Genomic DNA, 27,222 nt, shown 5'->3' with positions numbered 1-27,222 from the left:
GGATAAGGATGAAAGAGAGGAGCCAGGTCTCCTTGTGGATGACAGATCTCAGCTGCATCTGGTGCTACAAGGCAGAGAGGATATGATTAACAGCCAGTTCCAATAGGTGAGAACTGGATGCAGAAGACCATCACAGACTGTCAAGGTCAAGATGCCAGTATTGGGTTCACATCATGGAAGCAAACTGCAGCCTCTATTTATTTTTAGTGTTTTTGGAAAAAAAAACATTTAGCCTGAAATATTTTTACGTGAAATGATTGCAATAAACTATTTTTGCAATGTGAAGGTAGGACAATGGTGGCCATCTTGGGATGCCAGATCTTAAATTCTGTCCTTCTCAGGTGACAGGTGACCAAAATTTAGAAAGATAAGGGTTGTCACAAAAATAAACATGACTTTAATTAAAACATAAATCAAAATCAACAAATTGGCCATTTAAATGAGTTCACAATCGAAATAGAATGTGCCAAGCTATATAGCTTCATAAGGAAGCCCATTTTCACCTTTTTGTTTAAGAAGTTTAACCTCCTTCTTCAGAGGGAGAAAAAGAATGAGCTCCAATTCATGATCATTAGGAAAGAAAGGGTCTCTGATTGAGAGGAGCACCTAGCAAAACTTTTCACTTGCATTTACCCGAATATGAAATTTCAGCTTCAAATAAACATTTTGTATTTTAAAATTCAAAGCTGGAAGGCTATTATTGAATATGGAAACCCTATGAAAGAACTGGTAATGTCATCTATCAATAAAACAGAGGCCAGACAGTATGAAATGGTCTGTTGAGCCATATGTGTCTATGAATGAGTAAATGAATGAATGAATGAATGATTTTTTTGTCATGAGTATTTTACAGTAGGAATACAATAAAATACAGTGGAAAGCTTTCCTTTGTTGCCACTATTTGGCACCACTTTGATTAATTTAAGAATAAGGAACAGGAAAGACTTTGCTCAAAGAGAGTCTATCAGTCCTGAGCCAGCTTATCACCTCCAATGATACCTGTGCTACCATTCCTCTTCTAATGCCTCGCTACCACCTGTGCTTCACCAACTAACATCAGAGTCGCATCTCTTGGTGCTGGGCCCACCTAGTCAATGTTGCTATGATGCCCTTTCCCCACCGCTTTGCCGTCACCAGATCCAGCTCCAACCAACAATGAAGTCACTGATCCTCGGGTGCCATCTTTCACCAATGGTCACTTCTGCTAATGTAACAACCACCAATTCTCATGCCAGGCCCTGTGCTCACCCCAGGAAGGGAAGGAAGGAATCTCTTTAGGTCTGTGCTGGACTCAATAATGGTACGCAATGAACCCATCAAGGTCCACGTGCAGGGCCTACTCGAGGCCCACACTGTGCTCGCTCAAAGTCATTGGTTAGGCCATAGATTGGATACCTCTGCTATAGGAAAGAGTCACTGACTGCTACAAAAATTGGCAAAAACCTTGTTTGCCGAAACCAGTTTGGTAAGGAAATTATATACGTCATAGGACTGTGAATAATGAAAAACACCAAGTGTTGCCCTAATTCCTATTCTTTATTCAGTCATCTATGAAAATTGTGGTCAATAACATAATTCTTTTCCTTTATTGATGAATTATTTCTTTGTGTCTCAATTTTTTGAGTCCTTGTTATCATTCAAGTTTTCATTTCCAAAATACTCTATACAATACAACAATGAAAACCAATAGGTGTTTTAAATAGCACACAAAAGCAAAAATTGTTGAAGAAACTCAGCAGGTCTGGCAGCAGCTATGGAGAGGGAAACAAAGTTAACGTTTGGAGTCCAATGTCTCTCCTTTAGTGATATAAACAGGTTACCTTGCTGCCCTTAATTTCCCCTGCAAGCAGTCTAACCAGACAAGTAGTGCTACAACAACTGCTGCATAAAACAATGTTGCTCAATGCAATCTATTTTTCAACTTATAACTTGAAAATACTTTACCGAAAATTCAGCTTCCAGTGCTTGTGTGTTATTCGTGGCTTCTTTGAGTTGTTCCTTGTTTAACACAGAACTGGTGGTTTTGAGGTACAACAGAGTTATTTCTCGTGGGGTAGACTTGATGGGTTCTATATTACCCAAAGCACTCACATCCAGTGTAAGAGATACATTCGAGCCTCTCCTAGAATGTATAAGAAAGAGGTGTTACATTTACTTAATAGTTATAATGAGCATTTGCTTGGCATTTCTGCACCACTGCCATAACTTGGCAATTCCTCCACTTGTGTGCACAAAAAAGGATTCCTGCTGATTCCGCACTGAAGTGAAATCTGACAAGCAACAAAATCACCAAGGAAGTTCTGCTTTGTTATGTCAAATTGTTAATCTTTTTGACTGCATCATTCATTCAAAATAAGTTGGAAATAGAAAGCAAGTTGAGAAATAGAATGAGCATCTCTGTCAATGAATTTCCAACTTGTTGAACATGTTGCAGAGTCAACCATTAACTTTGGTGTAGAATATTTCCACAATTCTTTCTTTCTACTTGTTTGAAATAAATATTAAATTGGTTCAGACAGCACCTGGTAATGCATTGTTTCGACAGAAACTTACAAAAGAAACTTAGGTTGGAATGCTATCACTAGAATGACAACACACCCCGGCTATTCCAATGCCCATTTGTTACTAAAGGCCAATAGTATGCTGGTGGTCTATGCATGCTCCCTCTCCATGGACAACCAAGCACAGACATAACCACCAAAGAGAAGCAGACACTTGAGTTCCATGATGCCTCCACAACCCACTGTCTGGATGTGTTGAGAATTCTCCTTTCTAGATATTTTCTAATCAATGTATTTAGAGATGCAATTACATATCTCCAGGGTGGGTGAGATTTGACTCCAGACTTTCTGGCTCAGAGGTAGGGGCACTAACATTCTACACTGTGTCTAAGAGCCCATTTAATTAACAGTGGTACATTGTGAACCACTAGTGACCATTAACAAGAAGAGTCATCAAAACGCGTGGCACTGGAAAAAGCACTACAGGTCAGGCAGTATCTGAGGAGCAGGAGAGTCGAGATTTCAGACACAAGCCCTTCATCAGCCTTCACTTTCTCCTATTAACAAGAGAAGGGACTTACCTTCACAAATTATAGCTGCATGGTAGTAATATATGTAAGCTACATTGTTCTGATAGACATAATAATAAAGATAATCAGAAGACATGATGACACATTTGTCCCCATTGAGATTTTGAGCTAGTCTCTTCCCTTCCCTACCCAACAATACATGATGACATAAGATTGGGTAGAATCTTTGAAATTAACCACAATCATTATCCTACACCATATTTCCCCTCCTCCAAGCCTTTGTCTCCATGGTTAACACTTGAGCATTAGGGTCTGTAACTATATTAACATTTACTATTGTCCCATCTCCTCTAAAATCTCTGACATCACAAATTTTTTGGCAATCTGAAGGTTTTGCAATTCTTCCAGTGTACCAACTGTCTGAATTCTGGCTTGAGGACTATTAACTCTGGTTCTAGTCTTCAGCACATAGGATCTGTAAATCAAGTACAACTCCGCTGTTTAATTGTAAGTTTTGGCCATTGTTTGTGACAATGTTATATGATCTGGGCTGGACACAGCATCACAGTATTCCATGAACTTACGTATTTTTACGAACGCTTCAAAGTGTGATGCCTTTGGCTTGATTCAAGTCAGCATAATTGTCTACATTGCCTTGGTTATTATCTTGTACCATTTTTCTCCCCTCTCTCCATCAATGCGTTATACGCTATGTGGTTGGGTGGTAAGTGTGTGAAAGGGAATAACTATCTTCCAAACTGAGACATGCACAGTTATTTAATATGGCTATCGAAATATCTTGGCAAGTAGCTTTGAAAGTATTGATCAAGGACTTTACCATATGGACAGTACATTTTGCCAGACTATTTGATTGAGGGTAGTCAGGAACTGAGGTAATGTGTTGGATACCCCATTTTCTGCGCATGTCTTAGAAGTTGGCATGAGTGTACTTCAGATCCTTGTTGGACACAATTTGTTCAGGAACACCAAACATACTAAATATGGTGGCTAATGTGTCAAAATTATTGCACTAATTGTATCTTTGATTATCTCACAGAGCAGAATTTATTGACAAATTCAGTTGCCCGAATAAAATCTTAGACAAGAAAATATCAGTTATATCCTTGCAGCACAACTCTTATGGAAATGAAAGCTTCTCTTCTTGTTGAGTTTGAAGATTGAGGGATGTTTCACATGACCTAATCAGGCAATTGATGTCCTAATTAATGCTGCACTAGTAAATAGATCAAGAATCAATCTCTTGGGTTTTTCAGTGCCCATGTGGAAGATGAATATATGACGAAGCATATCTCAGTGTAAAGTTTGAAGAATAATTACTTGTTTGATGTGAAAATCATGTTCCTAGTGAGTTCTGGTTCATCTTTGAATGGTCAAAAATAAATTGCTTCCTCAGGTACCTGCAGACTGTGTTAACACTGTTTTGGTGATGATCTTTGTGAGCTGTAATCATTAGACATATCTTCTTAAACTTGCACTGTTTAGCTATTATCAAAATGAATGAGATTGGTGTAGAAATGTTCTACTGACACAAAGGAGCATCCTTGTTCTGAGTGGGATTTGGGAGTTGTCTAAGAGCTTTGAGAACATTCACCTGTGAACCTGGTTTGTACTGTACTTCAAAATCATACCCTTAAGTCTTTACAAGTTATGGTCATGGAGATACATGTGTGAGAGGTTTCTAACAAATCATAAACAACTGCTTGTGGTTGTTCTGAACAATGAAATATTTGCTGAATGGATATATTGAAACCTTTTCATTCTGAGTCTGAAGTATAAATTTCCCTTTCCATGTTGGCGTACTTTCTCTGAGCTGCCTTGGGATGTGGGTGATGCTGGCTGGACCAGCATTTATTGCCTGTACCTAGTTGCCCTTGAGAAGACAGTGGTGATCTTCCTTCTCAAACTGATATAGTCCATTTAGTATGGATGGACCCAAACTGCCATGAGGGAGGGTGTGTCAAATTATCGGCGCTGCCTCGTGCTCCCACGAGGAGGTTGAACAGTTCATCAACTTTACTAACACCTTCCATCCCGACCTCAAATTCACCTGGACTGTCTCAGACTCCTCCCTCCCCTTCCTAGACCTTTCCATTTCTATCTCAGGCGACCGACTCAACACAGACATCTACTATAAACCGACTGACTCCCACAGCTATCTGGACTACACCTCCTCCCACCCTGCCCCCTGTAAAAACTCCATCCCATATTCCCAATTCCTTCGTCTCCGCCGCATCTGCTCCCAGGAGGACCAGTTCCAACACCGCACAGCCCAGATGGCCTCCTTCTTCAAGGACCGCAGATTCCCCCCAAACGTGTTCGACGATGCCCTCCACCGCATCTCCTCCACTTCCCGCTCCTCCGCCCTTGAGCCCCACCCCTCCAACCGCCACCAAGACAGAACCCCACTGGTTCTCACCTACCACCCCACCAATCCCCGTATACAGCGTATCATCCGCCGTCATTTCCGCCACCTCCAAACGGACCCCACCACCAGGGATATATTTCCCTCCCCTCCCCTATCAGCATTCTGCAAGGACCACTCCCTTCGTGACTCCCTCGTCAGGTCCACATCCCCCACCAACCCAACCTCCACTCCCGGCACCTTCCCCTGCAACCGCAGGAAATGTAAAACTTGCGCCCACAACTCCTCCCTCACATCCCTCCAAGGCCCCAAGGGATCCTTCCATATCCGCCACAAGTTCACCTGTACCTCCACACACATCATCTATTGCATCCGCTGCACCCGATGTGGCCTCCTCTCCATTGGGGAGACGGGCCACTTACTTGCGGAATGCTTCAGAGAACACCTCAGGGACGCCCGAACCAACCAACCCAACCACCCCGTGGCTCAACACTTTAACTCTCCCTCCCACTCCACCGAGGACATGCAGGTCCTTGGACTCCTCCACCGGCAAAATATAACAACACGACGGTTGGAGGAAGAACGCCTCATCTTCCGCCTGGGAACCCTCCAACCACAAGGGATGAACTCGGATTTCTCCAGTTTCCTCGTTTCCCCTCCCCCCACCTTGTCTCAGTTGGTTCCCTCAACTCAGCACCGCCCTCCTAACCTGCAATCTTCTTCCTAACCTCTCCGCCCCCACCCCACTCCGGCCTATCACCCTCACCTTGACCTCCTTCCACCTATCACATCTCCATCGCCCCTCCCCCAAGTCCCTCCTCCCTACCTTTTATCTTAACCTGCCTGCCACCCTGTCCTCATTCCTGATGAAGGGCTTATGCCCGAAACATCGAATTTCATATTCCTTGGATGCTGCCTGACCTGCTGTGCTTTAACCAGCAACGCATTTTCAACTGTGATCTCCAGCATCTGCAGACCTCATTTTTTACCATGTGTCAAATTCATCACATGCATTGTCTGACTGTACTAAATCTGCAAGCTGTAACGTTGTAGGTACCTTTTGAACATTATGCTGGACGACCATAGATGGAAGTTCTTTGGTTTTTTCCATTTCACATGCTGCTGTTGAAAATTCTGTCGCACTTTGGTTTCCTCTGAGCATTCAGACTTCTTGCATATTGTGGCCATATGTCCTATTATGGGACATAGCTTGCATGTATTGTGAATTACTCAACACCATTTTTTTGGTTGTGGCGATCTACATTTGACTATTTAGCTAACAGAATTGACAGTTGCAATAATTATTACAGAGTTGAACACCTGCATGTACTGCTGTCCTGCAACAATTGCTTCAAAATTTCATCCTTCTTTGAGCAGTGCATTAATGGTATAATCCTTAGGCTGTCTAGATGTGCGTTTTAGAGGGATTTGATGGATGTTAGATTCAGTGACTAGCTCCATCAGCTTTGCAGGCAAATTAGATTAAGGGAAACCACATTCTGGACGTGTGTGCCCCTATCTACCAATGAATTGATGGTTCATAGAGTCACAGATGTGTACAACACAGAAACAGACCCTTCGGTCCAACCCATCTATGCTGACCAGATATCTCAACCCAATCTAGTCCCACCTGCCAGCACCCGGCCCATATCCCTCCAAACTCTTCCTATTCATATACCCATCCAAATGCCTCTTAAATGTTGCAATTGTACCAGCCTCCACCATGTCCTCTGGCAGCTCATTCCATACACGTACCACCCTCTGTGAAAAAGCTGCTCCTTAGGTCTCTTTTGTATCTTTCTCCTCTCACCCTAAACCTATGCCCTCTAGTACTAGACTCGCTGACCCCAGGGAAAAGATTTTGTTTATTTATCCTATCCATGCTCCTCATAATTTTTTAAATCTCTATAGGGTCACCCCTCAGCCTCTGATGCTCCAGGGAAAACAGCCCCAACCTCTCCCTGTAGCTCAGATCCTCCAACCCCAGCAACATCCTTGTAAATCTTTTCTGAACCCTTTCAAGTTTCACAACATCTTTTTGTTAGGAAGGAGACCAGAATTGCACACAATATTCCAACCGTGGTCTAACCAATGTCCTGTACAGCTGAAATATGACTTCTCAACTGCTGTACTCAATACTCTGACCAATAAAGGAAAGCATACCAAACATCTTCTTCACTATCCTATCTACCTACTTTCAAAAAGCTATGAACCTGAACTCCAAGATCTCTTTGTTCAACAACACTCCCTAGGACCTTACCATTAAGTGCATTAGTCCTGCTAAGATTTGCTTTCCCAAAATGCAACAGCTCACATTTATCTGAATTAAACTCCATCTGCCACTTCTCAGCCATTGGCCCATCTGGTCAAGATTCTATTGTAATCTGAGGTAACCCTCTTCACTGTCCACTACACCTTCAATTTACATGTCATCTGCTGACTTACTAACTATATCTCTTATGATCGCATCCAAATTATTTATGTAAATGACAAAAAGTAGAGGACCCAACACCGATCCTTGTAGCATCCACTGGTCACAAGCTTCCAGTCTGAAAAACAACCCTCCACCACCACCCTCTGTCGTCTACCTTTGAGCCAGTTCTGTATCCAAATGGCTAGTTCTCCCTGTATTCCATGAGATCTAACCACACAATCAAGTTTGTGAGACATGATTTCCCATGCATAAAGCCATGTTGACTATCCCTAATCAGTCCTTGCCTTTCCAAATGAAATAATGTGAATTTAAAAATCTTCTAAAAATTGGAACTATTGTTGTGAACTTTGTGCACAAGAGTTTTATTCTTCACAATATTTTCCTTCCAAAAGTGAGAATATGTTTCACTGTCTTTGTCAATTATTTGTTAATCTATGAAGTGAAGATGAATTATTTCTTTGGAAATTGAAATTCTGATAGAATGTCACTGGACTGCCATTCCATGTTCAAGTGTTTGTTTTCTAACTTTTCGTGCAAGCATTGTACTCCTTAAAAATTATCTGTAGGTGAAGGATCTGTACTGTAGTGTAACACTTTCCGTATTTTGTTAGTTTCTCTCTTTATGTTCCTCTCCTTATTGCTGCTTTTGAGATTGCCATTTTCTTTCTCATTATATTTTCTTCTTTTAAAAGAAATCAGTGAATATTGCCTATACATAGCATTTCTGCAAAGAAATATCAGAGTGACATCATATTGGCCTTATTTCTGTTTTCGCACTACTTCTAAAGAAAACAAAATAGTGGAATTGACTGTTGACTGTGGACAGGAAAGGCTTAATATTTAGAACATATTTTCTCACATTTTGGGCTGTACTTCAGTCTAGAATCACTGACACTTTGGAGCTGTCCTTGGCCTTTTGTACAGTATATATATATACTGTATATATATATATATATATATATATTTAAGTTAGACGTGCCTTATGTTTCTTTTCTGAGAAAGAGAGAGAGTCTACAAACAAGTTCCTGTCAACAGGGTTGCTGTACTTCAATGCAGTTGTAGTCATCATTTGTGGATATTAGATGTGATCTTTAGCTTCACATTCTGACAGCACCCTTAACTTTGTGAAATGTGCTCAGATAAAGTAAAATTGAAATGTGCCTCCAATATATTTGGATAATCATAAGACAGAAAAGGCTTTCGCAGCTGCTACTACAGCAATACCAACCTGCTGTGAATAGCTTTTTGTGCTTAATTCTGTCATCATTTTCTAGAGCTCACTTGCTGTCTCTATAATGGGGTTTTCTCTCAGTTACCCCATGTAACATATAGCACAGACACTCAATCTTATCAAGACTTTTGAATTTATGTACACTAATGTGACATCTCAATTTTACATATACTGTCTGGAATATATGCTTATTTAGATTACAATTACATTATATCCATAATTGGCTAACTGACTGATCTAGCACGGTAACTTGCTGACCTACTAACAGATTGATAGTACAGAAAGTAAGATGGAGAACATTGTATTGGAGCATCACATGTAATGATGGCATTGAGCTGTCTTAAAGTTATACTGTGTTTTTGAGATCTGTGCAATAATACAAGAATTGTTGCATTTTGAAGTAAACAAATATCTGTTTTAACATTTCACAGCTTGGGAGGGGTGATATTAACAGTTGGAAATTGCAGCTTCCTTCAATTCTCAAATGCCCAAGAATACTGTTTACCATTCCGAATAAATTTACATGTAAGTTCAGGTCAGTGAGAACAGAATTTTACATTTTCATTTTGCCGCTATATGTTTTAACTGTTGCTGACATCTCTCCCACCCTGTCCCAACCACCACCACTGCCACATCATGTTTTCCTTCAGACTGGTCATATGTCTTGGATGAGCTTCTATCTTAGAAGTTACTGTGACAGTATATTCTCTCATTTTCTGCACAAAGGAAAGGGTGCAGCCGCAAGGGAAATTTGCCTCTTTTATAGTTGTACAGTAGAGCAGACTGTTAAAATGGCTCCCTCATAGCCACAGACAGGAGATATCGCCAGCACAATGCCTGCCTCCCTGTCGGCAGCATATGGTTCCCTTACAAAAGCAATACTTGGCAGGTTATAACAGCCAGCCACACTTTTTGTGCTTATATTCAACAAATCTTGGTTTATTATGTCATCACTTTACACTCTACATGCTGCAGATATTCAGAGTCCTGAATGCAATTGTGTTTTTAGAAAAATCATTCCACAACAATTATAGAACTTCAAGGCTTTTGTTGAGGAAACTGAAAGTCTGTGTGGAGTCCCTGTTATCTCCATTTAAGACTATCAATGATAACAAAATACTGAATTTGATTGATTGATGTAAACATCTCAAGAAACATCTAAATACATGGTCTATCTTCAGATTTCAAAGGAAACAAAATCACACAACATACTATTTGGTAAGATATCATTGATGATATTAGGCTGCATTATGGAGAAATGCATCTTATAACTGGCTTAGCAGCCTGGAAGTTTGTTTGCATTCTGCCAATTCCGATAGAGTGGTGTTGAAAATGGTGATAAAGTGGAATAGTGAGGCCTTCTTCCACCTGTAAGATTTTCCTCAAACAACTACCCCAGAACTCCCTCAATGGGATGACTTCTTCTTTTCTGTTGGCTATGTAGTGGGAAGGTATAGCTTGTCAAATCATCCTTTCACTGACCACTCAGCTGACCCACCTTTCTCAGGGATGGTGGCACGCTGGGACCAAGGGACCTCAGTAGAGTAGGGAAAGACAATCCTTTTGGGAATATCCTAAAATCCCATGGACAATCTGGACATAAGTACAGCATGACTGGCCAATAACAATATTATTAAACCATTTCCAGGCTTTCAAAGTAACGAGCATAAGCAGAAATGATGATGACTTGAAAGAAACAACTTAAATTCATTATTTAAAGTGACATTCCAGACTGCAATTTGAAAAAGTATGGAGTACAACAGAAAAATTCTAAAATGCAGTCCAGGTGTTGAAAAAAATGCACTTTGGTTTATTAATTGTGTTGCTGGTCTATCGGGGCCTGCAAGGAGTAATCCTACCCAAGTGAAGGGAATGAAATGGGGAAAGCATGGCTGAAGGTTACCCATGCATTCAGCAACAGGAATGGGGTGCTATGCACGTGGACTCAATGTCATAAGTGATTTTGTGAGATAAACAGAACAGGAAAGGTGAGGATAGTAAAGGGAAGATGTCACTTTTTTACCTGGAGTATGATATATCATCCCAACGTCAGTACTTAAACTCACTATACAACATCACTCCTCAGTCTAACATATTATTCCTCTTTGTTTATACACTTCCTCACATCCCCATCTTCTTATCCACCTCTGTCACCCACTTGCATCTTCGTGCAATGATATTGCTGTCCCTTTTAACCACCCTCAACAAATATTTGCACTCACTCATTCAAATATGCAAATACTCTAAGTCCCTGTGCTCCTTTTTGGTCTCCTCCATGGAGAGACAGAGCAAAAGGACAGGCAGAGAATGTAGTTGACCCTCTAGTCATGATCAGCATGCTTACTAAGATGGAGACAGAATTGAATATCATGCTGCCTTATGGAATGCAACATTCATTCATATCAGCAATGAGTGAAGTGTGATCTTGTGCATAATGATCAATTAAAAGATTGCTACTTTGACAGCTTGAATTTAAATCTTTAAGCTTTTTCTTGAACTTAACCATCTCACTCCAGAAGTAAGTTTCCAACTTCCAAGAAGAGATCACTGACTCAGAAGCTGCCCCGTCATAAGATACATGCAGAATATGGGCCAGCTCAGATACTCAGACTTACTGGTACTAGGAAGACAGATTGTTGATTTTGCTAATGCTGATTTACACTCGTGCACAAGAGTAGGAACTGACAGCAGGGACAGCAGTGTGAGTCCCCAGCAGAATAGAAAGTATGCTCCAAACTTTGCTTAGCTTAATACTAATGCTGTGTCTTGGGCACCATCAATGAACAGGATAGTTCTGGAGCAATAACAAACAATGTGTGCTGTGCTACAATATGCGCGCTTGCTGAGAGCGTAGAGGAGTCCATTTCAAGCATGAGTGACATGTTATTACAAAGCTTGGTGATGATACCTTTACTCAAGGAAATGAAGCATGAAACATAGTGATGAAATGACATCATACAAGCCCTTACTAATAGCATGAATACTATAATTTTCCAACATAAACAATTTCACAAGCTTGACTGTTCCTCATCTTGTTTACCTGCAGCAAAGTATTCTCCAGCTCATTGCTAGCAATTAGCTGGACCATGAGAAGGATGATGGTGAGAGGGGAAATTGAAACAGGATCTTGGCTGAGAGCATTTCTACTTCTCACCCCACACTCCCAACCCATGTCAGTTCTTGACATGTTGCCTGGCGTTCATTTAGCTGTGACTGTGCTCGCATAGATGCAGATATGGAAGGCTTTTGGAGAACTCTCATAGGCTCCAAAGCCCCGATGACATAGGCCAAGAACTGCAATGGCAGAGATATGAGAAGCCAGTTTCTATAACAGCTGAATTTACAACAGTTGCAGCACATAGAACTGCCACTTAAGAGTAAAGATTTATGGTTGCATAAAACTGTGAGTACGGCCATGTGACATACATTCTAATGTTTAATTTCTGTTTTATTTTTGAGCTATGTATATATTTCTTATTTCACGACTTTCACAGTTTCCTTATTTTGTTTTTGGTTTCTGCCTGGCCAGCGACCTTTCCATTTCTGGGAACGAACTAACAGAAAACAATGGATGAGTGTGAAAAGGATGGTGGGTTGATTACAGAAATATTTCTTTCACATGTCATCAAAAGTTGGGTAGAGGGTAGCATTGTTAGGGGGTGCAATAAATTGTTATTTCATGTGGTTTTCAGATAGGTGAGCTGGTGGAAACTGTGACCCTCACAAAAATGAGGGCATCCGGAGAGTAACGTGTACTGTGGCAGTACACTGACCACATCATGTTCCATTTCCTCCTCCTCCTCTTTCCCAGAATCATCTGAGGAGATTGTGGGTTCTGCACATTGTTCCTCCCACAGGCACAAACTTCATTACCACAAAATATTGTGTACATGCATATTTGTGACACTGTATTTGGTGTACGCTGAAAGCCACCTCCAGATTGGTCTAGGAACCTGAATCACATCTCCAGCATGCTGTAGGCTTGTTCAGTGCCGCATTCATTTGACCTATGGCTTTCACTGTGCTATTCCAAGTCTCTTTGGTTGGGATCCTCATGGCTGTCATCAACCACATTCTGAGGAAGTATCCCTCAAGTCTGAGCAGAAAGTCAGAAATCAGCTTTGAGATGCTGAGATAACAAGTATAGGAAAGATGGCAAAATAAAAGGATGTAGGTGGAAATCATGCACAAGTTCACTTTGTAGTTGGACATTAGCTGCACATTGCTGAAGTTGAAGCCGTTGCAGTTGATGAGTACTCCTAGGTAGTCTGGGGGTGTTTCAATTGCCATGTGCCTGCTGTCAATGTTTCTCTGGGCATATGGAAAGTTGCAAACCTGAGCACCCACTCACTCTGACTGATGTCATCAAAGCAAAGGCTAGCGTCGTTGCCAACCTTGGTAAACAAGCCATCAGTCATCATGTGGTTGTGGCTTGGCAACTGTGAGATGCTGCAAATGTCAGCAGCAAAGATGTTGAGTGTGTAAAATAGCTTTGACAGCCACTGGTAATGGATAGTCACCAGGCCCATTTGGTAATGGGTCTTGCTGTGAGAGGCTGCAGATTTCTGACACTACCTTACACAACAGCATGTATTTACTGACGCAGTTGATATTCTAACATAGAATCATAGAGATGTATAGTGTGGGAACAGACCCTTCGGTGTGACTTATCCATGCCAACTAGATATTCTAAATTAATCTAGTCCCAATTGCCAGCATTTGACCCATATCCCCTTAAAACCTTCCTAGTCACATACCCATTCAGATGCCTTTTAAATGTTGTAATTGTACCAGCCTCCACCACCACCTTTGGAGCTCATTTCATTCACACACCACCCTCTGCATGAAAAGGTTGTCCCTTAGGTCTCTTTTAAACCTTTCCCCTTTCACCTTAAACCTGAGCCCTCTAGCTTTGGACTCCCCCACACCGGAGAAATGACCTTGGCTATTCACCCTATCCTTGGCATTCATGATTTTATAAGCCTTTATTGTCACCCTTCAGCCTCTGATACTCCAGAAAAAATAGCCCCAGTCTATTCAGACTCGTTCTATAGCTCATACCCTTCAGTTCTGGCAACAACCTTGTAAATCTTTTCTGAACCCTTTCAAGTTTCACAACATCTTTCCTATAACCGGGAGATATTGAGGAAACTCTCCTCTCTCTATAGACCTGCATGCTAGAGATGACCGCTGGTAGTGCACACTTTTCTGCTGATCTCTCTCCAGTACAGCTGCTAGTTTCTGAGCAACTGTTGGTGCTACCTCTGCTCATCCTGGTGTTGCTCAACTTGGTCTTCACCTAGTTTCTAAATTAGCACATCTTAAGCTGATCTGATGGATCAGAAATCTGAAATGTAGGTCACTTCATGATGCAGGTAACAATTCAAAAGTTGCAAAAGCAACACCTCAGCACAAGTTTTGTGAACAAAACCCTTCCCACAAAGAATCAATAGTGTTGTTTCTTTACATATCAGTTTTATTTTCCTGTCATGTTTCAATATCTTGAATTGCATCTGTTTTCTCATCTGTTTTCAATGCTAAGTTCAGGGAATAAGGGAGACCTGTGGATCCCAGATCAGAATATTGATATCAACAACTTGATTCCCCTGATCAAGGTACAGTGTGCAGCCTAACTGTGGAAGTCAGTTGGATGAGAATTGGCTTTCCGTTTGTGCACTCTTGTTCCTGAATTAGCTCCACACCTGACTCCAAAGTTCCAGCCATTATGAAATTTGAGAATATTTGCTGACATGCCCAAAGCATTCTCAGAGCTCATGTGTAGAGAGTGTGGTGCTGGAAAAGCTCAGCAGGTCAGGCATGTATCCAAGAAGCAGGAGAATCAACGTTTCAGGCAGAAGCCCTTCTTCAGGAATGAGACTTGTGGGCCGGAGGGCTGAGAGATAAATGGGAGAGGGTGGGGCTGGGGTTGGGGGCAGGGAAGGTAGGAGAGAATGCAGTAGGTAGATGAAGGTGAGGGAGAAGGTGTTAGGTCAGAGAGGAAGGTGGAGTCAATAGATGGGAAAGATGATGGGCAGGCCAAGAGGGCAGTACCGAGTTGGGACTGGGTTACGGTGGGGGGACGAGAAATGAGGAAACTGGTGAAACCCACATTAATTGGTTGCAAGGTCCCAAGGCGGAAGATGAGGCATTCTTCCTCCAGGCATTGGGGGTTAGGATTTGGTGATGGAGGAGGCCCAGGATTTGCAAGTTGGTATCCTGTCTCCCTGATGTAGAGACCATATTGGGTACAACGGATACAGTAGATGAAATTTGTGGAGGTACTGATAAATTTCTGTTGAATATGGAAGGATCCTTTATGGCCTTGGGCAGAGGTGAAAGGGGAGGTGTGGCCACAGGTTTTGCACTTCCTGCGGTGGCAAGGGAAGGTGCCAGGAGTGGGGTGAGGGCTGGTGGGGGGCATGGATCTGACATGGAAGTCGCGGAGGGAATGGTCTCTCTGGAATACTGATAGGAGTGGGGCGGGAAACATATCCCTAGTGGTGGTGTCTGTTTGTAGGTGGCAGAAGTGGTGGACGAGGATGTGATGTGAACGGAGGTTGGTGGGGTAGAAGGTGAGGACCAGGGGGTTTCTGTCCTTGTTACTTTGGGAGGGGTAGAGCTCAAGAGTGGAGGTGCAGAAAGTGGAGGAGATGTGCTGAAGGGCATTGTCAACCACGTGGGATGGAAAATTACAGTCTCTGAAAAAGGAGGCCATCTGGGATTTTCTATGGTGGAATTGGTTAACCTGAGAACAGATGCCGCAGAGGCAGAGCAATTGGGAATAATTTTGTCTCCCTGATGTAGAGGAGACCAATCGGATACAACGGATACAGAACACCAACTTGCAGATTGTTTCAGAGAACATCTCTGGGACACTCGCACCAACCAATGTGGCTGAACACTTCATCTCCCCCTCCCACTCCACGAAGGACGTGCAGATCCTGGGCCTCCTCCATCATCAAACCCTAACCACCTGATGCCTGGAGGAGGAACTCCTCATCTTCCACCTTGGGACCCTGCAACCATGCAGGATTAATGTGGATTTCACCAGTTTCCCCATTTCCCCTCCCTCCACCTTATCCCAGTCCCAAGCCTCCAACTTGGCACCGCCCTCTTGACCTGTCCATTATCTTTCCCTTCTATCTGCTCCACCCTCCTCTCCAATCTATCACCTTCTCCCCCACATTCATCTACCTATTGATTACCAGCTACTTTCCCCCCAGCCCCACCCCTCCCATTTATCTCTCAGCCCCCCCGGTCGAACAAGCCTCATTCCCGATGAAGGGCATATGCCCGAAATGTCAATTCTCCTGCTCTTCGGGTGCTGCCTGGCCCACAATGCTCTTCCAGCACCACACTCTCGACTTTGATCTCCAGAATCTGCAGTCCTCATTTTCCCCTCAGTACTCATGTGCCAAATGTAGATATGCAGGACCACTCCCAGTGGCATCATTCTATTCCAGTTACTCTTACTTATTCTGCTTATTTGGGTGCCACCCTGATTTTATTTCACTAGCAGGGCATTTCCCAAATTATGCAATGCATAGTGATTTCTGTATGCGCAATATAAAAGTTTTGAGAGTGTCAGGAGACACAGCCTTAAATTTTCCCCCAGACAGACTGTGAGAAATGGAACGGAATGTGTGACATCACCCACTGTAAATCCAAAAACATTTTGTTTTGGAAAGCAAGGAGAAGCAAAGGGCTTTGGTTGTCCAAGCACATAAATTATTAATGACCCGTGCATAGGTACATCATGTAGACAAAAAGGCTAATGGAATGTTGGTTTTCATTCCATGGGAACTGCAACGCAAAAGAAAGGATGTTACCTTCATTTTTTTCAAAGCTTTGGTTAAACCCAACTGGAGTATTGATTGCATTGTGCCTCTGAAAATAGCACTTGGGGCAGTACAGTCTAAAATTGCCAGAATAGTACCAGGGCTTCAAAGATCAATAACTGGCACAGGTTACATTACCTAAATTTGTTTCCATTTTTAGTTCAGTTGTGAACTGATCCTGTCGAGGTGGTTAGAACGATAAAAGAATTCGAAAGTGTGTGTCCAAGGAAACTACTTCCTTTGGTAGCGTATTTCGGAACGAAGGAGGCATATTATTAAAGTTTAAGCTCAGCCTTTTAATTGTGAAATGAAGAAGCTTTTTGTACCAAATAGTAGAAAATATAGAACTTTCTACAAAAAGCTGTAGGTAGTAAATCAATTGAAATTTACATTTGTTTTGAAAAGTATACTCCCTCCCATGTCCAATCCTAAATCAACACTCAGTTTTGTTTGGCGATATGTGAAGAAATGTTTCTCTAATATACAGCACAAACAGGCAACATTTTCACTAACATTGACAAAATATTCCTTGATACAATTATGAGTATTAACTTGTTAAATTTTGATTACTATCGTTAAGGATATCAACAAAATCAGATATAGTAACCCAATTTTAAATTGCTGAAAATTACATTCAGAAAATAAACTAACCTAACTAACCATTGCACACTCAATGGGCTAAAGGGTCTGTTTTGATGCTGTAGAGTCCTCTAGATTGATTACAGTAGTCAGTTCCTTGTAACTTAAAAGAAATCATCCCAAAACTTTTCAATATGTAGCTGTTCATGGGCCTAGAAAATCCAGTATAATTTTTTGAATCTACTTAAACCTTGAACTGAAGTATAATTAACAGAGTTTCCTGTGCTAACTAATTCACTCTGGGGACAGGGACAGTGACTGTTTGTGAGTAGAGCCTGATTCTTGATTCATATTTTTAAAACTAACAAAGAAGATTCCAGGAACTTTATTTTGTGAATACAATTTGCTTTTAAAATAGCCTGACTCTTTCTGCTGATTGCACCAAAATTGAATGAATTCAAGCAGAAAAAAAAGGTTAATTTCTTTGATGCTTTGTAATTTAGGTTTTGTTCACTGCTGGTATTCCTGTAGTTTCATGACTATATTGTTATGATAATGGTAAACACAGGCTATTGATATTATTGACATGATTTGAAGTTAATACCTTCATGGACTAAAGTAAAAGAGATGTACCTAAAATGGCTGCTGTGATCACTTGACCATGTTGAACCAAACTCATGAAACTGTCACTAAATAAGGATCATTCTGAACTGAAATTAATATCACATGAAAGGTGCTGGGACTCAATATTTTTGAAAATTGCAACCAGTGCATGCACTATCTCTGTTGCTATCTCTTTTGGGATCCTAGGATGCGAGCCATCAGGGTCAGGAGACATATCTGACATTAGTTTGTCAAATACTACTTCTTTACTACTTCAGGCTCCTGTTTGATGACTGTAATAATCCAAGGTTGCACTGCTACAGGCAGATTTCGAAAGTGAATTTAACCCAGCTTCTGTCTCTCGAAGATCAACCAGCTTAGTCTCAATATCTTTTCATTGGAGCACTGAGACCACTAAGCTCAACCTGAAGAAAGGCAAGCCATCAAACTTCACTGCATATTCCTTTTACACTTTTATGACTCTAATTTGGCCTCTTCTGCTCCATTTTGTAATCCGTATTTGAGTGAATGTGAAATTGAATTTTATTATTTTACCTTGATTTGTTTAAGCATCATGAAGATAAGCAACCCTGCCCGATCAGTTCTTTGGTAATCACAGAATGTAAATTGCATATATGACAAGTAGATCCTTTCTCAAAATAAAAAAAAATCTGTTGCTGTCTCACAAGGATCGGTAAATGAAGGGAGACAATCAACCCCCAACCCACCCACCCACCCACAACCTGACTGTAATAGTATTAATTGTTGGAATGGTTTTGGCATGGAATTTGGGCTTTTAAATAGTTAATAGAGAAACTGACTTTCAAGTTCCTGCTGTGACAAAATATCCATTAATAACTGCTTTCTTTCTCACTGTGTAGGTGGCAGTTTTGTCTATTCTGACGAACTGCTTTAGCAGCAGAATCCATTTTCATTGAACAAAATCACTGTGTCTGATAAATCTGAAAACTATTAACATCAGCAAATTTTCACAGAACATAAAAGCAGCACTGATATCCGGCTGTTAATTCTCAAAGAGCATCAGTCACTTTTTATTGTATTCCCCAACTCAATGAGCATAAAATATAGATGTGATGGAGATGTTAAAGAAATGCTTTCTTCACCTAAAGCTTCTCCCTCTTTGCTTCTTAAATAATGTTCATTCATCAATGCTATCTTCTACACTGATGTCCAATCTGCCTACTGGATGCCCACACATGCATTACTACTGAGTCTCAAGACTTGGTTTATACAGGAAGTCTGGGACTTCAATTGCACAGCTGCCACTGGTTTACTTTTCCAGCTAATTTGCAGTTTCTCCTCATTTAGCTAGGACAACCTAAAAGTTGTTGTTTGCTGAAGTTTTGATTCCGGTTGTCGCTTAACATGGATCTGTAGAAAATAGTTTCTTGTTTGTGATATGCAATGCTGGCTCCATCCATTATAAATATGTTTCCCATAAAACAGCACTGATGGCAATCACAACACATTTGCCAATTATTTAAAATCACAATTTGTGCTCAAGATGTTCTAATAAAGAGAAAGTGAAAGGCTGACAAAGACTGCAAAGACATAACCTGGGGAAAAAAAAATGAATGAATCATTGTATCCTTCTGTTCTGAATGAGAACCAAAGAATCTGAGAAAGAAAATTAATCAGCCAAATAGGACTTTAACTGCCAATACCAGCACTGAGGCCAGCTAAAAAAAATTCATCACAAATGTTTTAAACAAGCTGCAATTTTTAAAATGTATCTTTGTTGCTATTTTCTTTTAAGATTGCAAGAAATTGATAAGGAAACCCATTCAGCATCAATTAACTTATCCAACCATGAAATAAATCTTACTAATCTCCATCATATTATCTATTACATTTCTGAATGATTTTGCTTCAACTCTTTTGCTGGAAATCTATTTTGTGTTACTTTTTTCAACAAAATTTTCTTGACATCAGTCCCAAACTTGACTGTTTCTAACTTGGATCGATATCAGTTTCTGTTTTATCTAATAACACACCATACTATTTCTGCAAAATCTCTCTTCTTTCCCAATTTTTTGATTCTGAGCAAATTCAAAGGAGATTGCAAAGTCCAGGCCACTAGCTGAATTTTGAATTAAGTAGGAATGAAGTAACCATCGAAATGCGGCAGCACTGAAATAGGTCAGTCAGCTCATCATGTCTGTGCCAGCTGTATAAACTAGTCACCTATTCTAATCCCCTCATTAGAGCACTTGGAATAGGTTTCTTAAAATAGGAAGTTCCTAGTAAAAAATTCCATCCTCAATCTTAAAATGGTTGGGCAGAGTTTGCAGCCCTTAGAAAGTTAATTGGAAAATCCTAGAAATTGCTGAGTTTCCTTACAACCAGTTCTTGGTATTTTCTAATGGATTCTATTGGCCTTTTACCAAAATTACTGCAAGTGGTCAACGGAATCCCTGAGGGAATTTGAGACTTATACTACCTTACTAATATTTACCTCACCTACCTTACTTGTTCTCGTCATATCATAAAATAATGATCTGGTGACAGCCATGGCCATAATGCCATTATAGATCACTATTTGGGGTGAACAGTGGCTCAGTAGTTAGCATTGCTGCCTCACAGCACCTGGTTCAATTCCAGCCTTGGGCAACTGTCAGTGTGGAGTTTGTACATTCTCCCCATGTCTTTGTGGGTTTGCTCTGGTTTCCTTCCACAGTCCAAAGATGTGCAGGTCAGGTGAATTGGCCATGCTAAATTGCCCATAGTGTTAGGTGCATTAGTCAGAGGGAAATGGGTCTGGATGGGTTATTCTTTGGAGGGTCGGTGTGCACTTGTTGAACCGAAGGGCCTGTTTCTACACTGTAGGGAATCTAATCTAAACAAAAAAGTATTTCTAAAATTAATATTTTAACATATCACCTCTGCCGCTCATGAGGGAGAAGTTTTATTTATTTTACTCACTTTGCTCAGAAATGTTATTGCACACCTCTCGAGAAGGTGAAGCCTGAACCTGCTGGCTCAGAGGCAGAGATACTATCACTGCACTACAGAAGCACCCAACAATTGATGTTGAAGGTGGAGGTTTTATTCTTGCATTTTGCTGCTGTTACCCATGATAATTGTTAATTAAGGCTGATTAAAGAATTTCAATTTGAGGTTGGCTTGTCAAATTAGTAATTTGGCCAAACTGGTCCTCACTCTTAACAATTTCTCCTTTGAATCCTCCCACTTCCTCTAGACCAGAAGGGTAGCCATGGGCCCCAGCTATGCCTGTCTCATTGTTGGCTATGTAGAACAGTCCATCTTCCGTAATTACACCGGCACCACTCCCCACCTCTTCCTCCACTACATTGATGACTGCTTTGGCGCGACCTCATGCTCCCACGATGAGGTTGAGCAATTCATCAACTTCACCAACACATTCCACCCTGACCTTAAATTTACCTGGACCATCTCTGATACCTCCTTCCCCTTCCTGGACCTCTCCATCTCCATTAATGATGACCGACTTGACACCGACATTTTTTACAAACCCACCGACTCCCACAGCTACCTGGATTACACCTCTTCTCATCCTACCTCCTGAAAAAATGCCATCCTGTATTCCCAATTCCTCCGCCTCCGCTGTATCTGCTCCCAGGAGGACCAGTTCCACCACAGAACACACCAGATGGCCTCCTTCTTTAGAGATCTCAATTTCCTTTCCCACGTGGTTAAAGATGCTATCCAATGCATCTCATCCACATCCCACACCTCCGCCCTCAGACCCCACCCCTCCAACCGTAACAAGGACAGAGCCCCCTGGTGCTCACCTTCCACCCTACCAACCTTCGCATAAACCAAATCATCCGACATTTCCGCCACCTCCAAACGGACCCCATCACCAGGGGTATATTTCCCTCCCCACCCCTTTCCGCCTTCCACAAAGACCGTTGCCTCTGTAACTACCTGGTCAGGTCCACACCCACCAACAACCCACCCTCCCATCCTGGCAGCTTCCCCTGCCACCGCAGGAATTGTAAAACCTGCGCCCACACCTCCTCCCTCACCTCCATCCAAGGCCCTAAAGGAGCCTTCTACATCCATCAAAGTTTTACCTGCACATCCACTAATATCATTTATTGTATCCGTTGCTCCTGATGCAGTCTCCTCTATGTTGGGGAGACTGGATGCCTCCTAGCAGAGCGCTTTAGGGAACATCTCTGGGACACCCGCACCAATCAACCACACAGCCCTGTGGCCCATCATTTCAACTCTCCCTCCCACTCAGCCAAGGACATCGGGGTCCTGGTCCTCCGTCACTACTGCTCCCTCACCACCCGTGCCTGGAGGAAGAACACTTCATTTACCGCCTCAGTACACTTCAACCCCAGGGCATCAATGTGGACTTCACCAGTTTCCTTTTTCCCTGCCCCCACCTCACCCCAGCTCCAAACTTCCAGCTCAGCACCGTCCCCATGCCTATCTTCCTTTCCACATATCGATTCCACCCTCCTCTCTGACCTATCACCTTCATCCCCACTCCCATCCACCATTGTACTCTACATTTCTTTCTCCCCACTCCCATCCTCCTTTCATTTATCTCTCCACCCTTCAGGCTGTCTGTGTGTATTCCTGATAAAGGGTTTTTACGCTTGGATGCTGTCTAAACTGCTGTGCACTTCCAGCACCACTCTAATCCAGAATCTGGTTTCCAGCATCTGCAGTCATTCTTTTTACCATTGTCAAATTAGTATGTTTTGAACAATTAATTTCTCAAAAGCAGTTGTCGATGAAGAGTGTAGTGGCCTAATGCAGGTTATCATTGTCCTGTTCCTCTTTAACCTGTTAAAATTTTGAGTTGAAGCTCACTTGTTGTAGCTTACTTGTCGTGATTACTTTTGGCATGACATTAATGCTTAAATTCTACACATTAACAAACGGTCTATGCTGAAAAAAGCTATGATAGCAAGTGCTGCTTCAGTCACTAGTACTTCTTAGCAAATAGCAAGCATGTAATAACTGACACATTTATTGCAATACAGTGAAAGCTAATTGCAATTTTTCTTAAAACAGAGTTAAATTTTATCAATTTGTGAATATTAAATGGAAAAATGGAACAATGAAAGCAGAATATGTTCCATTATAGCTACTATACATATTGGAGTCTTAGATTGGCTTGCTTTAGGCTGCTCCTTTCAATGTGTGCCCCTGGAAGCTGCTGCTGTTGAGTAAGCAGAGACTTTGAAATTGCCTTTTTCATTCATATCTATTTCTGCCAAACTGAAAGTAACACTACATATTTCTCAAAGCTTTTGTGGTACATTATCAGATTTTGCATTTTATGCAGGTAGTTAAGCTTCCTGTGAAAAAAAATTGAAAACTTTTAAGACGATGTAAATTATCGGATTTGACAAGCCAACAAGGAACAGGAAAAGCTGAGGAAGTCCGTCTCACCAAACATTAAACATATTGACTTGGTGTTTCTACTAAACTGTATTTTCATTTTAAGGACAATTCCTCTGCTAATGGCATAACTGGGACAAATGTTTCAGTGTATTATTTAAACTCTACCACGTTATCACTATTTAGATATATTGCTCAATTGTGCTCATTCATGAAAAACATTACAATGATCAATATTCAAACATATTTTGTTACAACTAAATAAAAATAGTTTACAAAATAGGCTCATTTTATGGTGCCTTTTGCATCAGAATCACCGGTTACATCCAAAGCAGAAAGTCGAAACTGGAGTTTGAATAATACACTGAAACTGAGATGCTCACAATAAAAAAGCATTTTACATCACAGCATCAATCCACCAACCATAAGTGATCAGATTTGGAATGATTGAATGAAGTTTTCGTCAATTGCAACCAAAGCAGAAATTTTAATCTGTTAATCCACTTCTCTTGGGTAGTTCAAGCCAAACATACACTTATTCTAACTTACAGTAAGTCTTAAAAACGTCCATTCTTCTGGTTTGTTTCAATGTTCTGAATGTGTATAAACTATGCTGATGTTTGAAAATAACTCTTGTGCTGAAAACATCATTTTACTTTTTGAGGTTTCTCAGCCTAGTAATTTGGATGTAGAAAGTAAATGTACAAGTCTAAATTTGGTATGCTATGATTAAGAATAAACAGCAAGAGATGGGGAAGATAATAAGCATATAAGGCAAAATGGCTTTAGGTATTGTTAAGACTGTGATGGGAGGAGTGCACTGTCTTTCTCTTGTCCCAGTGCTCCACAGGTCACAACATAAATTAAGAACATATTTTACCTATGTCCCAATATGGGCAATCTTATTTTTATGTATAAGACTTAAAATGAAAAGTTTCATCAACCAGATTTCTTCAGCAAACATAAAATTATCAATTTATTATAAAACAAAACCCTTCTCAGCCAAAATATAAATTGGTTAAACACATAATTTGTTGTCTGACAATATAAATCTTTACCCTTCTAAGTTACTCAAAACATACGATCACACTCACCCATGTCAAGTAAAGGGAAAAAGAGATTCATTGACTAAAATAGTTGACAGCCATCAATCAGAATCAACTTGCCTGTTTTAAAATTTAAACAAAACCTGGCTGTTAATTGTCAATCAGCATTAACAGAAATAATCTCCATGGGGCCTGTTAATAAGACTCCTATTACCAACCAATTTTCAATCTACGCTTTTGTTTAAATGTTGGTTTTTCTCATCAATTTATATTCTTGAGCAATGTTCTGACGAGTGCAAGATGAAAACCTTCAGTAAAATGTGTCCTGGGATGCAACTCTACTCTACATTGTTCCAACAACATTCTAGCCATCAGAATGCCTGGGCCAAATTACTTACATCATAAAATTTAGTAGCTTGATTGTTTTACTTACTAAACACTTTGTGAAATTTTACCTATGTAAATAAGAGATTAATATTATAAATTGTTACACATACATAGACAGTTGACAAGTGAATCATCCCAGATATTGTCAATCACCTCCCTTCTCTGAAGATCCAATATATACTATTTTATTTCCTGTTTGCATCTTCTATTGCCCTTCCTAACAATTCAGATGTAATATGCTTTTGGAATTTGAGATACTGAGGTTGGTGTTTGTCTTAGCTAGCTTTGAGAAATCAGTCCAATTATACAGCCTACCTAATTCTTAAGTTCAGATATTGATGAAAGCCAAAATGTGCAAGTTCTAATATGTGTGCAAATGCTTCCACTTGGTTTATTTCCCTGTTGTGTTGTAAAGATAAAAAAACTTCCAGCTCTTAAAGATAATCTTTGAAGTAAAACTGGAGGAAGAGTAAGAACTGAATAAGAAGCTAAGTCCATGTAGCTAATGTGATGCCTTTACATAGCCTATTTTTTGTAGTTATTGTTGAGTGATGGTTGCCTTTCCTTGACTAGTTACCATTCCAGTCATGCAACACCTAATGTGGCGTACCGTGTGTAAACTGAATACATAAATGTTCCAATCTTGAGAAAAGCGTTCTGCTTTAGCATGTTTGATCTTGAAATTTCATTGTTTACTAACAATGTTCCAAGGAAGTAAGGACCACTTTTTTGATGTGTCTTTTTGTGCAAATTGATTACTTTGACTTTTACTGAGTGCAATGTCAAAGACCATAATTTTTTATTAACTATACAAATTAAATGCCAAACAAATTGATTAAGAGTAGCTAGATTTTTTTTTGTTTCAGGCCTTGAAACTATTGAGAGGTGAAGCTCGAGGTGTCAGTTGTCTATCAAAAACTCCATGATTTTGATAAAACACTGATGGAGCAACTTCCACTCAAAAGCTGTCAGGCTGTAGATATGTGTCTACATGGCACTCTCACTTACTGCATTATTATATGTAATATGGTAGGAAATGTCAGTTTACATAATGTTGAGCTGTCACCACCTTATTGATGGAGAGTTTCCCGTTAATGCAAATGTCAGGTTCCTGTCAGCTGTGGGATAGAAATGACCGAATGTTATGTGTGCTCAGCATAACCCATTAATCATTCTCAAGGACTGAGCAGAAGCAAGTATTTACAAAAACACTTCCTCACCAGCTTTTCATTTTGTAAACAATTACTGCTTCTCTCAGTTCATTTCACTTCAGTAATCACTAGTGGATGGTCCTTGAATGGATTTATTTATTTTTCTGCAACTAAGATCCTGAGACAATAGTATCTGCCATTACTAAAATGGTAACAGCTCTGTTTCAAATAAACTAACATTTCTTACCACACATGTAGCCTCTATTCTTAAATATCTGCAAGAGGCTGTTTGGCATTAACACAGAGACTGAAATGTAGCGTTTCATTTGTTTTAGACTGATACATCTGCAGTTATTTTTATTCAAATTGTTGTGACATATATGCAGAGAAATGATGTAGGCATTAAATTTTTCATATCTGCCTCTAAATTTTGTTTTATTTCAATGTTTTAATTATTTAAGACAGTGGTTTTATTTATTTTCCTGCTATTTCTTTTCAAATTGGAGTTTCTTCGTACAACTCTTGTTAAAATGACAATCAGATACTTTAGTGAAGGTTCACGCTAATACTGTTACATTGGCACTACTCAGCATTACAAATCAGCTCAGACCCTTAAATAGTATGAGTTTGTTAAATATTGAATAATCGGTAATTGTCATTGGATCAATATGCATGTAGTCAAGACTAGAATGTTTCAATGGCAAAGCATAGGACTGAAATTTTGCAGGATAATTCCTGATCTCAGCTCTGCTGTTTGTCAGAGAGACTAGTGGAACCTAGACACTCAAAGGTAGAAGACAGAGGGTGATGGTGGAGGGTGTGGAGGCTGGAGCCTGTGATCACTAGTGTGACCACATGGATTGGTGCTGGGTCCATTGCTTTTTGTCATTTATGTAAATGATTTGGATGTGAACATAGGATGTATAGATAGTAAGTTTTGCAGATGCCACCAAATTTGAAAGTGTGGTGGACTATGAAGAAGGTTACCTCAGATTACAAATGGGATCTTGAGCAGATGGGCCAATGGGTTGAGAAGTGGCAGGTGAAGTTTAATTTAGATCAATGCAAGGTGCTCCACTTTAGAAAAACAAATCAGAGCAGGACTTATACACTCAATGGTAAGATCTTGGGGAGTGTTGCTGAACAAAGAGACCTTGGAGTGCAGGTTCATT

The 27,222-nt window shown here is 40.6% G+C and overlaps 1 protein-coding gene across 2 annotated transcripts in view; it reads right to left on the bottom strand.

Moving 5' to 3' along the window:
- Positions 1–27,222, bottom strand: part of LOC132828203 (receptor-type tyrosine-protein phosphatase R-like) — a 92,451-nt gene that overhangs the window by 28,804 nt on the left and 36,425 nt on the right. For both annotated transcript variants that reach the window (XM_060845149.1, XM_060845148.1), the window contains exon 3: positions 1,945–2,122. In XM_060845149.1, the coding sequence (XP_060701132.1) occupies positions 1,945–2,122 (178 nt within the window). The remainder of the gene's footprint in view (positions 1–1,944; positions 2,123–27,222) is intronic.

This window comes from Hemiscyllium ocellatum, chromosome 26, assembly GCF_020745735.1.
Source record: "Hemiscyllium ocellatum isolate sHemOce1 chromosome 26, sHemOce1.pat.X.cur, whole genome shotgun sequence".
Taxonomy (NCBI): Eukaryota; Metazoa; Chordata; class Chondrichthyes; order Orectolobiformes; family Hemiscylliidae; genus Hemiscyllium; species Hemiscyllium ocellatum.
This window is presented reverse-complemented; position numbering and strand designations above follow the sequence as displayed.